The 11,770-nt window shown below is 38.6% G+C and overlaps 1 protein-coding gene across 4 annotated transcripts in view; it reads left to right on the forward strand.

Moving 5' to 3' along the window:
• phyhiplb (phytanoyl-CoA 2-hydroxylase interacting protein-like b) overlaps positions 1–11,770 on the forward strand; it is a 38,633-nt gene that overhangs the window by 25,029 nt on the left and 1,834 nt on the right. For all 4 annotated transcript variants that reach the window (XM_065242782.2, XM_065242781.2, XM_065242783.1 and 1 more), the window contains exons 2-4: positions 2,242–2,438; positions 2,826–3,000; positions 3,168–3,285. In XM_065242782.2, coding sequence (XP_065098854.1) covers positions 2,242–2,438; positions 2,826–3,000; positions 3,168–3,285 — 490 coding nt within the window. The remainder of the gene's footprint in view (positions 1–2,241; positions 2,439–2,825; positions 3,001–3,167; positions 3,286–11,770) is intronic.

An 11,770-nucleotide genomic window follows, 5' to 3' on the forward strand; every position in this document is an offset into this window, starting at 1 on the left:
AAATTGTATTATTATTATTTTTGTAAAAACAGCAATATTACTGAAATAAACTCTGAGGTAAATGCGTCAAACACGCTGTTAACCGTAATAACAAGTCTAAATAAGCAATAACAGTGGAAAAAAGATTATTATCTCTCAAAACTTTATGACAAAAATTATATTTAAAGGAAATATGCTTACAGTATTTAAAGATGCACAAATTATTCCATATATTGTTTCCTGTTTAAGAGCACGTTTGTCTCTGGCCTGGCTCTGTTTTGTAATAGATTGACAGGTGCGCATTTCAAACAGGTATCATTTTGTATAGTTGATCATTTAGGAAAATCAGCCATGATTTTATTATTTTATGAAAAGGTTTTTTTTGGCAGATTGATTACGATTTGTATTACCCTCGTTTTACTAGAAATACGAGACCGTAGTATTATTTTATTTATTTTTTACCACGGAGGGCCGGTGGTCTACAAAATTGGTCCCACTCCGCCCCTGTTTGTGCTCGACTAAAAATCATATCAGAAAAGCAAAGTTGGTACACTGAAGCTCCTAAAATTGTCAAAGATTTATTTGATGATAGACTTTTGCATGACGTGTGAAGTTTTGAGGTCTGTGGAGGCCTGCATGCTTTAAATGTCACATGGCAAAAGCCTTTTATTAAATAAATCTTTGACAATTTTTTGGAGCTTCAGTGTGCCGACTTACACTTTTTCACATTACAGAATAAATAATACTGAACACAAATAGTGCTTTTCCATCGCATAATACCACACGGGTCAGGTTGGGTCAGCACTTTTGGGTGCTTTTCCATTGGGTACAAATTAATACGTAGTCCCTGATACATTTACTACCACCTCTGTTTAAGTTCCAGGCTGATCCTAAAATGTGATGTGAAAACACTGTAGATTACTGATTGATCTGAGAGAATAGTCACTACCGGGGTCATTGCTATAATGCAAGTAGCTTTACCTTCATTCATGCGCTTTCTTGAGCAAACCCGTTGTCATCTGTGCTTTGTTATAAGTTCCTAAACTCCCAAACTTTAGCGGTGAAAAACATTTACAGACTGAGGTTCAGGAACACCATACCAGACTTGCAATTTTTGGAGGCACCTCCGCATCGCTTACGTCCTCATGTATGCATTGTATTTTTGCAACTTAAATGAGGCTTAGCGGAGAGCGTCGACTGACGTCACGGTATTAGTACAGAAACTGTCATGTGAGACAGAGGTAGTGATAAATGCGATGTGCGAACATCTATTTGTGGTGGTCAACTTTGATTTTGTGGTGGACTTAGAAATAAATGAATGTATCGGAAACACTGCATTCCAACGATGATCCCTCCCACTTTTCCCACTTCCAACCTGTATGAATGTGAAGCACGTTTTTCCAAAATGAAATGGAGTAAATGGGAGAGAGACACTGAGATGGGTAATGGGGTCCTGGCGACTGATGAGCCCCCCCCCCTCCCGTTTCATTAGTAATTTCACCTTTTGCATTCTCTGAGTAGAACAGTGACATCATGGCTCCAGGCATGACATGCCTATTTTGCCCATACATTCATTTATTTCTAAGTCCACTCGCTACTAAACTCAATTGAAAGCTAACTGAGCCAAACTAATGTGAGCTGACACAATCTGACCCGTGGGATACTATGCAGTGGAAAAGTGCCAAAATCTAACTGTTGGAATTATGTTGTGACTAAAAGCATCCAACATTTTGTTTTTTAAATAAACAAAATAATAATATGTTTTCGTGCAACTGTATTTTTGACTCCAAAGTCATTTCAAACATTGAAACATACATTTATAGATTAAAATAATTTTAAGATCATTGAAAACGTTTGAGTCAAGTGTTTCCAATTTTTTACAGTAAAACTGAAGTGATAAAGTAGCACAGTTAAATCTAATATTAAAACAAATCTTCTGAAAGAAATTAAAAGGTGCATTTATTCTTCCTGTGGATGTTTTTGAGAAGTATTAAATGGCTCAGCATGATTTGTTACCGGCTATTGCTTGTTAGGTGGTAATAAAAGAGAGTACATTCTAGTCAGCATTTTTGGACAGACGCCCCTCAGTGTAAGATGAGTCGTCTTTTTGTTTTCTCTTTTGGTTTTCCTATTAGAGCAAGATAGCAAAAGACTGAGCACATTGCTAAGATAATTTTTTTCTAAGTCCTGATGTTCTGCTTCAAGTAAGACAAGCACGCATTTTCTCAGACTGTGCTGTTTGTTTTCTCAATCGTCTCTTAGGAAATAAATCCCTGGACAGCGGCATCGCAGAGATGGAGGAACTTCCTGTTCCCCAGAACATTAAAATCAGTAACATCACATGTGACTCCTTTAAGATCTGCTGGGATATGGACTCAAAGGTCAGAGAGCGAATCACACACTACTTCATCGATCTCAACAAGAAAGAAAACAAAAACGCCAACAAGTTCAAACACAAGGTGCGTGTGCTTACCTTTAATTTTACTCTCTTTACAGCAGACCTGCTTAATAACATGTTTCACATGTTTGAATGAGGCCGAATTGTGTTATTACTATCAGATCTGCTTAATCATTATTGAAGCATGGTGAGTTCATGTAGATTATGCCCCTTTTTTGGCATTAAGATGACTGGGCTGATTTACTAATGCATTTACCCTACATTTGATAGACATGGTTGTAAATTGTTTAAAGGTAACTACATTTTTGATAAACATGGTTTGTGCAGAAAAATAAAGTTATTTATGAAGAAAAATTAAAATTCATTTTCTATGGCCGTTTGTCTACATCCAAGTGCTGCAATAACATCTGTATGCTAGAGAATCTGATCCAGGATCTTTTCTCTACAGGACGTTCCTACTAAGCTGGTAGCTAAAGCGGTTCCTCTGCCCATGACGGTAAGAGGACATTGGTTTCTAAGTCCACGAACTGAATACACTGTTGCTGTTCAGACCGCATCCAAACAGGGTGATGGAGACTACACTGTGTCCGAATGGAGTGAGATCATTGAATTCTGTACAGCCGGTGAGATGCTTTTCAATGCTTTCTAATTCTACTGTAAACTGAACAAAGCATTTTCTAGATGAAGTGATATAATCCTTTTTTTAGGATGTATTGTTGCTATGGTTTCCATGGATAGGTCCTTTATTGGCTGTTATTATCTTTCCTCTTCATTTCTTTTTCATACACAGATTACTCTACTGTTCATCTCACACAGTTGCAGGAGAAAGCTGAAGTCATCGCCAGCAGAATGCTGCCCTTCTCCGTCTTTTACAGAAACCAGAATCAGGAGTACTTTGACCATGTCAGGTGTGTGCTTATCCACTACTAACCTACCCTACATTAAAGTGACAATTTCCCCCAAAATTAACATGTAGACATAAACCCATTAGACTTAAAGGTGCATTGTCTAGCATCTAAATGCAATATAATCTACATAACTATATTATCAGTGATGTATAAAGACCTTACATAATGAACTGTATTGTTTATATTACCTTAGAATGAGACATTTTTATCTACATACACCGCAGGTCCCCTTACATGGAAGTCGCCATTTGACGCCACCATGTTTCTACTGTTGCCCTAAACAGACAAGCTGCTCTATAGAGTGCGTTTCGTCACTACGTTGTCTCAGACAATGACGTGTTTGTCCTTTGAGGGCTACCGTAGCTTCTCTATGCATTTCGAAAGGGAGAAGTGAGCCATAGAAGAACCATTTATTCAAAGGTTCTTTAAAGAACCATTTCCCTCATACATTTTTATAAGTGGAAGAACTTTTTCTGCGTCGTCGTAGTAGTAGTAGTAGTAGTAGTAGTAGTAGTAGTAGTAGTAGTAGTAGTAGTAGTAGTAGTTGTAGTTGTAGTTGTAGTTGTAGTAGTTGTAGTTGTAGTTGTAGTAGTTGTAGTTGTAGTTGTAGTTGTAGTTGTAGTTGTAGTTGTAGTTGTAGTTGTAGTAGTAGTATATTTATAGAGCACATTTTCAACAACAGGATGTTCCAAAGTGCTGAACACCCATACAACAATAAATACATAAGAAAATGCAACAACATCATAAAAGATATAAAAACATCACAAAACAATATACATTGAAAAGTCAATGATCTCAGCTCACAGAGTTTACACTTAAGAGGTGAATTTTTAGATAGTTTTTAAAAGGCCATAAGGTGGGAGCAGATCTGATGTGGAGTGGGAGACAATGAGGAGCGGCCACTGAAAAAGCCCAATCACCCCTACGCTTTTGTTTGGTCCTCAGAACACAGGGACCCCTTTTTGATCAGACCCTTAGGGACCTAGTGGCTTATACACCTTAAGAAGTTCAGAAAGATAAAAAGGAGCTGCACCATTCAGACTCTTATACACAAAGCATAAAAGTTTAAAATCAACTCTCAATGAAATAGGAAGCCATCCCAGGAAATCCAGAATAGGGGAAATGTTATTGAAATTATGTAAAGATCCTTTTGTGAAAAAGAAAGGTGATCTAAAGAACCATTTAATAATAATAATAATAATTCTTTACATTTATATAGCGCTTTTCTCAGTACTCAAAGCGCTTTACATATGAACGGGGAATCTCCTCAACCACCACCAATGTTCTGCATCCACCTGGATGATGCGACGGCAGCCATATTGCGGCAGAACGCCCACCACACACCAGCTTATCAGTGGAGAGGAGACAGAGTGATATAGCTAATTAGTATGAGGGATGATTAGTAGGCCAATGGGCAAGTTTGGCCAGGATGCCGGGGCACACCCCTACTCTTTTTCGAAAGACATCCTGAGATTTTTAATGACCACAGAGAGTCAGGACCTCGGTTTAACGTCTCATCCGAAGGACGGAAAATCGTTTTTCTATAGCAGGGGTAGGCAGCGTAGCTCATGGAGTGCGGATGTCCTGCAGAGTTTAGCTCCAGCTTTAATCAAGCACTCCTGAACAAGCTAATCAAGATCTAAAGAGTCACCTGAAAACTACAGGTAGGCAAGGTTTTATCAGGGTTGGAGCTGTTAAAAATCTACACACATCACCTTTAAAGTTAAATGTTTGGAAAATATATAGGCCACTTTTTGTATGCTGAATTTTCAGTTATATGCACTCTACTACTAAGTTATTTTCAACCCATCGTTAGGTCAAAAAGCAACTAAGCCCAGCAACTGGGTTAAAATTAACCTAGAAAATGTTTATATTTGACCCAACAATGGGTTAAAGCTCCCATAACACACACTGTTTCAGCTCATCTCATGCGAATCTTGAGTACCTATAGAGTAGGTAACTGTATTCCTATCTCTGAAGAGTCTTTAGTTTTATAAGATTTATAAATAAATCTGCGACTCATGACCCGGTTGGGAACTTTTAACAAAATCCAGTTTTAAAATATAGCTGCAAGCAGCAATCACCGAGGTCAAGCCAAAAAGGGCACAGCAGAAAGTAAAGTTGACTTCGGATGAGCAGTTTAAAGAACCTAAGAAAATCTCCTGATTTCAGACAAAACAATATAACAGTTATCAGCAAAAAAGCTGTGTTCTCATTTAGTGAAATCTCTCCCTCTCTTTCGACGAGCATTGATAACTAGAACACTGACGTAAAAATGAGTGGTGCTTGCAGTGGCAATACTCAGCTCTCAAAATGTTACAGTGTTGTTAATGAGTCAAAAGAGCCCACCCCCGTGTCTCTACGATGTTCTGACGCAGAGTTATAGCTCTTGCAAAACGGTTGATAAGGTATTCTCATTGGTTGCTAGGGAGTGAATTGGCATCCACCAGTGATTATAGTCAAAGCCATGAAAGGAATAATCCATGATGACTCATGGTTTTAGATGTGCTGTTGCAGTAGATTTAGGCAAAAATAGCTATTTTCTATCTCCAAACCACTAGGGGGCGCTATGACAGAATCGTGCATGCAACCTCAGGTCATGACTGCGTTACATCTAGCTAATTTCATGACTATACACTTTAGTTCGGCAAAGAAATAGTTGTATGACCATAGGGCTTGCTTGATATGAAATATTTTGTTCAATTATAGGGCCACCTAGTGGTTCAGGCATACCAATTTTTTTGTGTGGTGTCAGACTCTGCTCATACATCAGCGTATCAAATCTGGTAAAAAAATCTCTTTTCGTTGCGAAGTTATAACCATTTATGTGTAAAAACCACAAATTTTAAAGGTAATTTTTTGTTTTTTGCAATTTTCGCCAATAGAACTTTTTGTTCAGAAGGTAATGCAATGTTCTTCCTATGGTGTTTTCGAGTCGATCGGAATAACGCTCGCGGAGATATTCGCGCATGTTTTTTAAGTGCTGTTTTGCTGCGCAGGGCTAACCGTAAGGCGAAATCTGGCATGTTTGGTATCGTTGGACTCGGCGTCTACTCAGGACTCCTAAAAATCAAGTCCCGTCAAAATACGTTGATCGCAGCCAAAGTTATAGGTGTATAAAACATCTGTCTGGACACTAGGTGGCGCTGCGACGAAACTGTGCATGCACACTCAGTTCCTGACTGGCATCACAAGTACCAAGTGTCGTGTCAATAGGCCTAAGTTTAACGAAGATACAGCCAAAAATCTGTTTTTTTGTGCTCTACGTAAAATTTGTTGACGCACTATACGACAACGGATTGGTTTATCAAAATTCTTTTAATAACTTTTTGCCGTGAGGGTCTCTAGATGCTACATACCAATTTTCGCGGCAATCGGGTAAAAACTCTAGGACGAGTTCGCAAAAGTAGGTTTTACGAATAATTCAAAATGGCGGAAAAATTTTCATGACGGAAAATGACGTCATAGGGTCCAATCGAATCGTCTTGAGCCAAGGAATCATAGGAAACAATAATTTCGTTTCTAGGACTTACAGATCAAAAGTTATAAGCAAAAACATAAGTGCAACTTTGGACTGTTGGTGGCGCTAGCGGGTTTGAGATAGAGACTCCAAATTTGCTGTGGATAATATTTGGACTGTCCTTTATCAGTGTGCCAAATTTCATAACTTTCCTACGTACGGTTCTATGGGCTGCCATAGACCGCAATGGAACAGGAAGAAGAATAATATGTAAGAAAAAGAAAAAAAAGAAAACTAACGGATACAATAGGGGTCTTCGCCCCTTCGGGGCTTGACCCCTAATAAGAAAACTAACAAATACAATAGGGGTCTTCGCCCCTTCGGGGCTTGACCCCTAAATATAGCTGCAAGCAGCAATCACCGGGGTCAAGCCAAAAAGGGCACAGCAGAAAGTAAAGTTGACTTCGGATGAGCAGTTTAAAGAACCTAAGAAAATCTCTTGATTTCAGACAAAACAATATAACAGTTATCAGCAAAAAAGCTGTGTTCTCATTTAGTGAAATCTCTCCCTCTCTTTCGACGAGCATTGATAACTAGAACACTGACGTAAAAATGAGTGGTGCTTGCAGTGGCAATACTCAGCTCTCAAAATGTTACAGTGTTGTTAATGAGTCAAAAGAGCCCACCCCCGTGTCTCTACGATGTTCTGACGCAGAGTTATAGCTCTTGCAAAACGGTTGATAAGGTATTCTCATTGGTTGCTAGGGAGTGAATTGGCATCCACCAGTGATTATAGTCAAAGCCATGAAAGGAATAATCCATGATGACTCATGGTTTTAGATGTGCTGTTGCAGTAGATTTAGGCAAAAATAGCTATTTTCTATCTCCAAACCACTAGGGGGCGCTATGACAGAATCGTGCATGCAACCTCAGGTCATGACTGCGTTACATCTAGCTAGTTTCATGACTATACACTTTAGTTCGGCAAAGAAATAGTTGTATGACCATAGGGCTTGCTTGATATGAAATATTTTGTTCAATTATAGGGCCACCTAGTGGTTCAGGCATACCAATTTTTTTGTGTGGTGTCAGACTCTGCTCATACATCAGCGTATCAAATCTGGTAAAAAAATCTCTTTTCGTTGCGAAGTTATAACCATTTATGTGTAAAAACCACAAATTTTAAAGGTAATTTTTTGTTTTTTGCAATTTTCGCCAATAGAACTTTTTGTTCAGAAGGTAATGCAATGTTCTTCCTATGGTGTTTTCGAGTCGATCGGAATAACGCTCGCGGAGATATTCGCGCATGTTTTTTAAGTGCTGTTTTGCTGCGCAGGGCTAACCGTAAGGCGAAATCTGGCATGTTTGGTACCGTTGGACTCGGCGTCTACTCAGGACTCCTAAAAATCAAGTCCCGTCAAAATACGTTGATCGCAGCCAAAGTTATAGGTGTATAAAACATCTGTCTGGACACTAGGTGGCGCTGCGACGAAACTGTGCATGCACACTCAGTTCCTGACTGGCATCACAAGTACCAAGTGTCGTGTCAATAGGCCTAAGTTTAACGAAGATACAGCCAAAAATCTGTTTTTTTGTGCTCTACGTAAAATTTGTTGACGCACTATACGACAACGGATTGGTTTATCAAAATTCTTTTAATAACTTTTTGCCGTGAGGGTCTCTAGATGCTACATACCAATTTTCGCGGCAATCGGGTAAAAACTCTAGGACGAGTTCGCAAAAGTAGGTTTTACGAATAATTCAAAATGGCGGAAAAATTTTCATGACGGAAAATGACGTCATAGGGTCCAATCGAATCGTCTTGAGCCAAGGAATCATAGGAAACAATAATTTCGTTTCTAGGACTTACGGATCAAAAGTTATAAGCAAAAACATAAGTGCAACTTTGGACTGTTGGTGGCGCTAGCGGGTTTGAGATAGAGACTCCAAATTTGCTGTGGATAATATTTGGACTGTCCTTTATCAGTGTGCCAAATTTCATAACTTTCCTACGTACGGTTCTATGGGCTGCCATAGACCGCAATGGAACAGGAAGAAGAATAATATGTAAGAAAAAGAAAAAAAAGAAAACTAACGGATACAATAGGGGTCTTCGCCCCTTCGGGGCTTGACCCCTAATAAGAAAACTAACAAATACAATAGGGGTCTTCGCCCCTTCGGGGCTTGACCCCTAAATATAGCTGCAAGCAGCAATCACCGGGGTAAAGCCAAAAAGGGCACAGCAGAAAGTAAAGTTGACTTCGGATGAGCAGTTTAAAGAACCTAAGAAAATCTCTTGATTTCAGACAAAACAATATAACAGTTATCAGCAAAAAAGCTGTGTTCTCATTTAGTGAAATCTCTCCCTCTCTTTCGACGAGCATTGATAACTAGAACACTGACGTAAAAATGAGTGGTGCTTGCAGTGGCAATACTCAGCTCTCAAAATGTTACAGTGTTGTTAATGAGTCAAAAGAGCCCACCCCCGTGTCTCTACGATGTTCTGACGCAGAGTTATAGCTCTTGCAAAACGGTTGATAAGGTATTCTCATTGGTTGCTAGGGAGTGAATTGGCATCCACCAGTGATTATAGTCAAAGCCATGAAAGGAATAATCCATGATGACTCATGGTTTTAGATGTGCTGTTGCAGTAGATTTAGGCAAAAATAGCTATTTTCTATCTCCAAACCACTAGGGGGCGCTATGACAGAATCGTGCATGCAACCTCAGGTCATGACTGCGTTACATCTAGCTAGTTTCATGACTATACACTTTAGTTCGGCAAAGAAATAGTTGTATGACCATAGGGCTTGCTTGATATGAAATATTTTGTTCAATTATAGGGCCACCTAGTGGTTCAGGCATACCAATTTTTTTGTGTGGTGTCAGACTCTGCTCATACATCAGCGTATCAAATCTGGTAAAAAAATCTCTTTTCGTTGCGAAGTTATAACCATTTATGTGTAAAAACCACAAATTTTAAAGGTAATTTTTTGTTTTTTGCAATTTTCGGCCATTTCTGATGAAAATTTTAATATAACGCCAATAGAACTTTTTGTTCAGAAGGTAATGCAATGTTCTTCCTATGGTGTTTTCGAGTCGATCGGAATAACGCTCGCGGAGATATTCGCGCATGTTTTTTAAGTGCTGTTTTGCTGCGCATGGCTAACCGTAAGGCGAAATCTGGCATGTTTGGTATCGTTGGACTCGGCGTCTACTCAGGACTCCTAAAAATCAAGTCCCGTCAAAATACGTTGATCGCAGCCAAAGTTATAGGTGTATAAAACATCTGTCTGGCCACTAGGTGGCGCTGCGACGAAACTGTGCATGCACACTCAGTTCCTGACTGGCATCACAAGTACCAAGTGTCGTGTCAATAGGCCTAAGTTTGACAAAGATACAGCCTAAAATCTGTTTTTTTGTGCTCTACGTAAAATTTGTTGACGCACTATACGACAACGGATTGGTTTATCAAAATTCTTTTAATAACTTTTTGCCGTGAGGGTCTCTAGATGCTACATACCAATTTTCGCGGCAATCGGGTAAAAACTCTAGGACGAGTTCGCAAAAGTAGGTTTTAAGAATAATTCAAAATGGCGGAAAAATTTTCATGACGGAAAATGACGTCATAGGGTCCAATCGAATCGTCTTGAGCCAAGGAATCATAGGAAACAAGAATTTCGTTTCTAGGACTTACGGATCAAAAGTTATAAGCAAAAACATAAGTGCAACTTTGGACTGTTGGTGGCGCTAGCGGGTTTGAGATAGAGACTCCAAATTTGCTGTGGATAATATTTGGACTGTCCTTTATCAGTGTGCCAAATTTCATAACTTTCCTACGTACGGTTCTATGGGCTGCCATAGACCGCAATGGAACAGGAAGAAGAATAATATGTAAGAAAAAGAAAAAAAAGAAAACTAACGGATACAATAGGGGTCTTCGCCCATTCTGGGCTTGACCCCTAAAAACACGCGAAACTCTGCTATACTACCCAGGATAAACAAACTATATTTATTATATATATAAGGCTAACTTACTTGGAAAGCTGAACGTGGCTTTCTTCTTCTTACATCCAAAAACACACTTCTTCTACTGAGCCATTGTTAAGTCTTGATATAAAACAAAGCCAGGACTAGACCTTAGTTTAATTAGGAAATATAACTAGTTTTAACAAACATGCCTTACTAAAAACATTACTGGCGTGCATTTTGAGGCCAAACAAATGGCACTGATGTATTTTAAGATATGTTTGTGCAAGTTGTTTTCAGTTTGGACAGCGCTTACATTTATTTTAGTCTAGGAGTAGTCAAATCCCTGTCCGAGAAACCGCCCCTTTGTGTTTTATTTAATAAACCTTAAGCATTTCAAGATGTTGTTACTATAGTGATTCAGATAAGAACACACTGTATTAGAAAACACCCTTAAAATCCCACATCAGGGACTTAAATTAAAATGTCTGATGTAGGTTTTTATATTACAGATCATCTTTCTTCCCTGTTGAATTTATTTGCCCATCTCCTGTTTTGGCTCAGTAACATTCTGCTCTGACTTAGACTTTTATTAGAAGCAATATTGAATTAAAATAATGATTTAGTGAGGATCTGTAGCTATTTAAATTAAAAGCTCTTGGCTTACAATAAGCAAATAGGTTTAAGTGACTTACATTAATCTGACTTTACCAATTTTATGAACGCAGCCGTCAGCCGTTCTGTCTTAACAGAAGTTTGTTCTTTAAAAGTGAATGTATTTGACAAAGATGCTTCATTAAATCTGCTTTCTCCAGAATAAAATAACATAAAACATTCATTAAAAGGCACCTTGGAATTGAATCCATTAGTAAAGAAAGAGATTCGAAATCATTCATATCACTGTAACGTTTCCACTTTCAATCAATATCAAACTCTATTCATCTCATTCTATCTATCAGTGCTGCATTTGACTTAAACTGAATAATGATCTGGGTTGTTTGTGTGGTGGATGCTTTTATCCAAAGCAACTAACAGTGAAGAGAGTAAATTGTATGG

This window comes from Paramisgurnus dabryanus, chromosome 1 (assembly GCF_030506205.2).
Source record: "Paramisgurnus dabryanus chromosome 1, PD_genome_1.1, whole genome shotgun sequence".
Classification (NCBI taxonomy): domain Eukaryota; kingdom Metazoa; phylum Chordata; class Actinopteri; order Cypriniformes; family Cobitidae; genus Paramisgurnus; species Paramisgurnus dabryanus.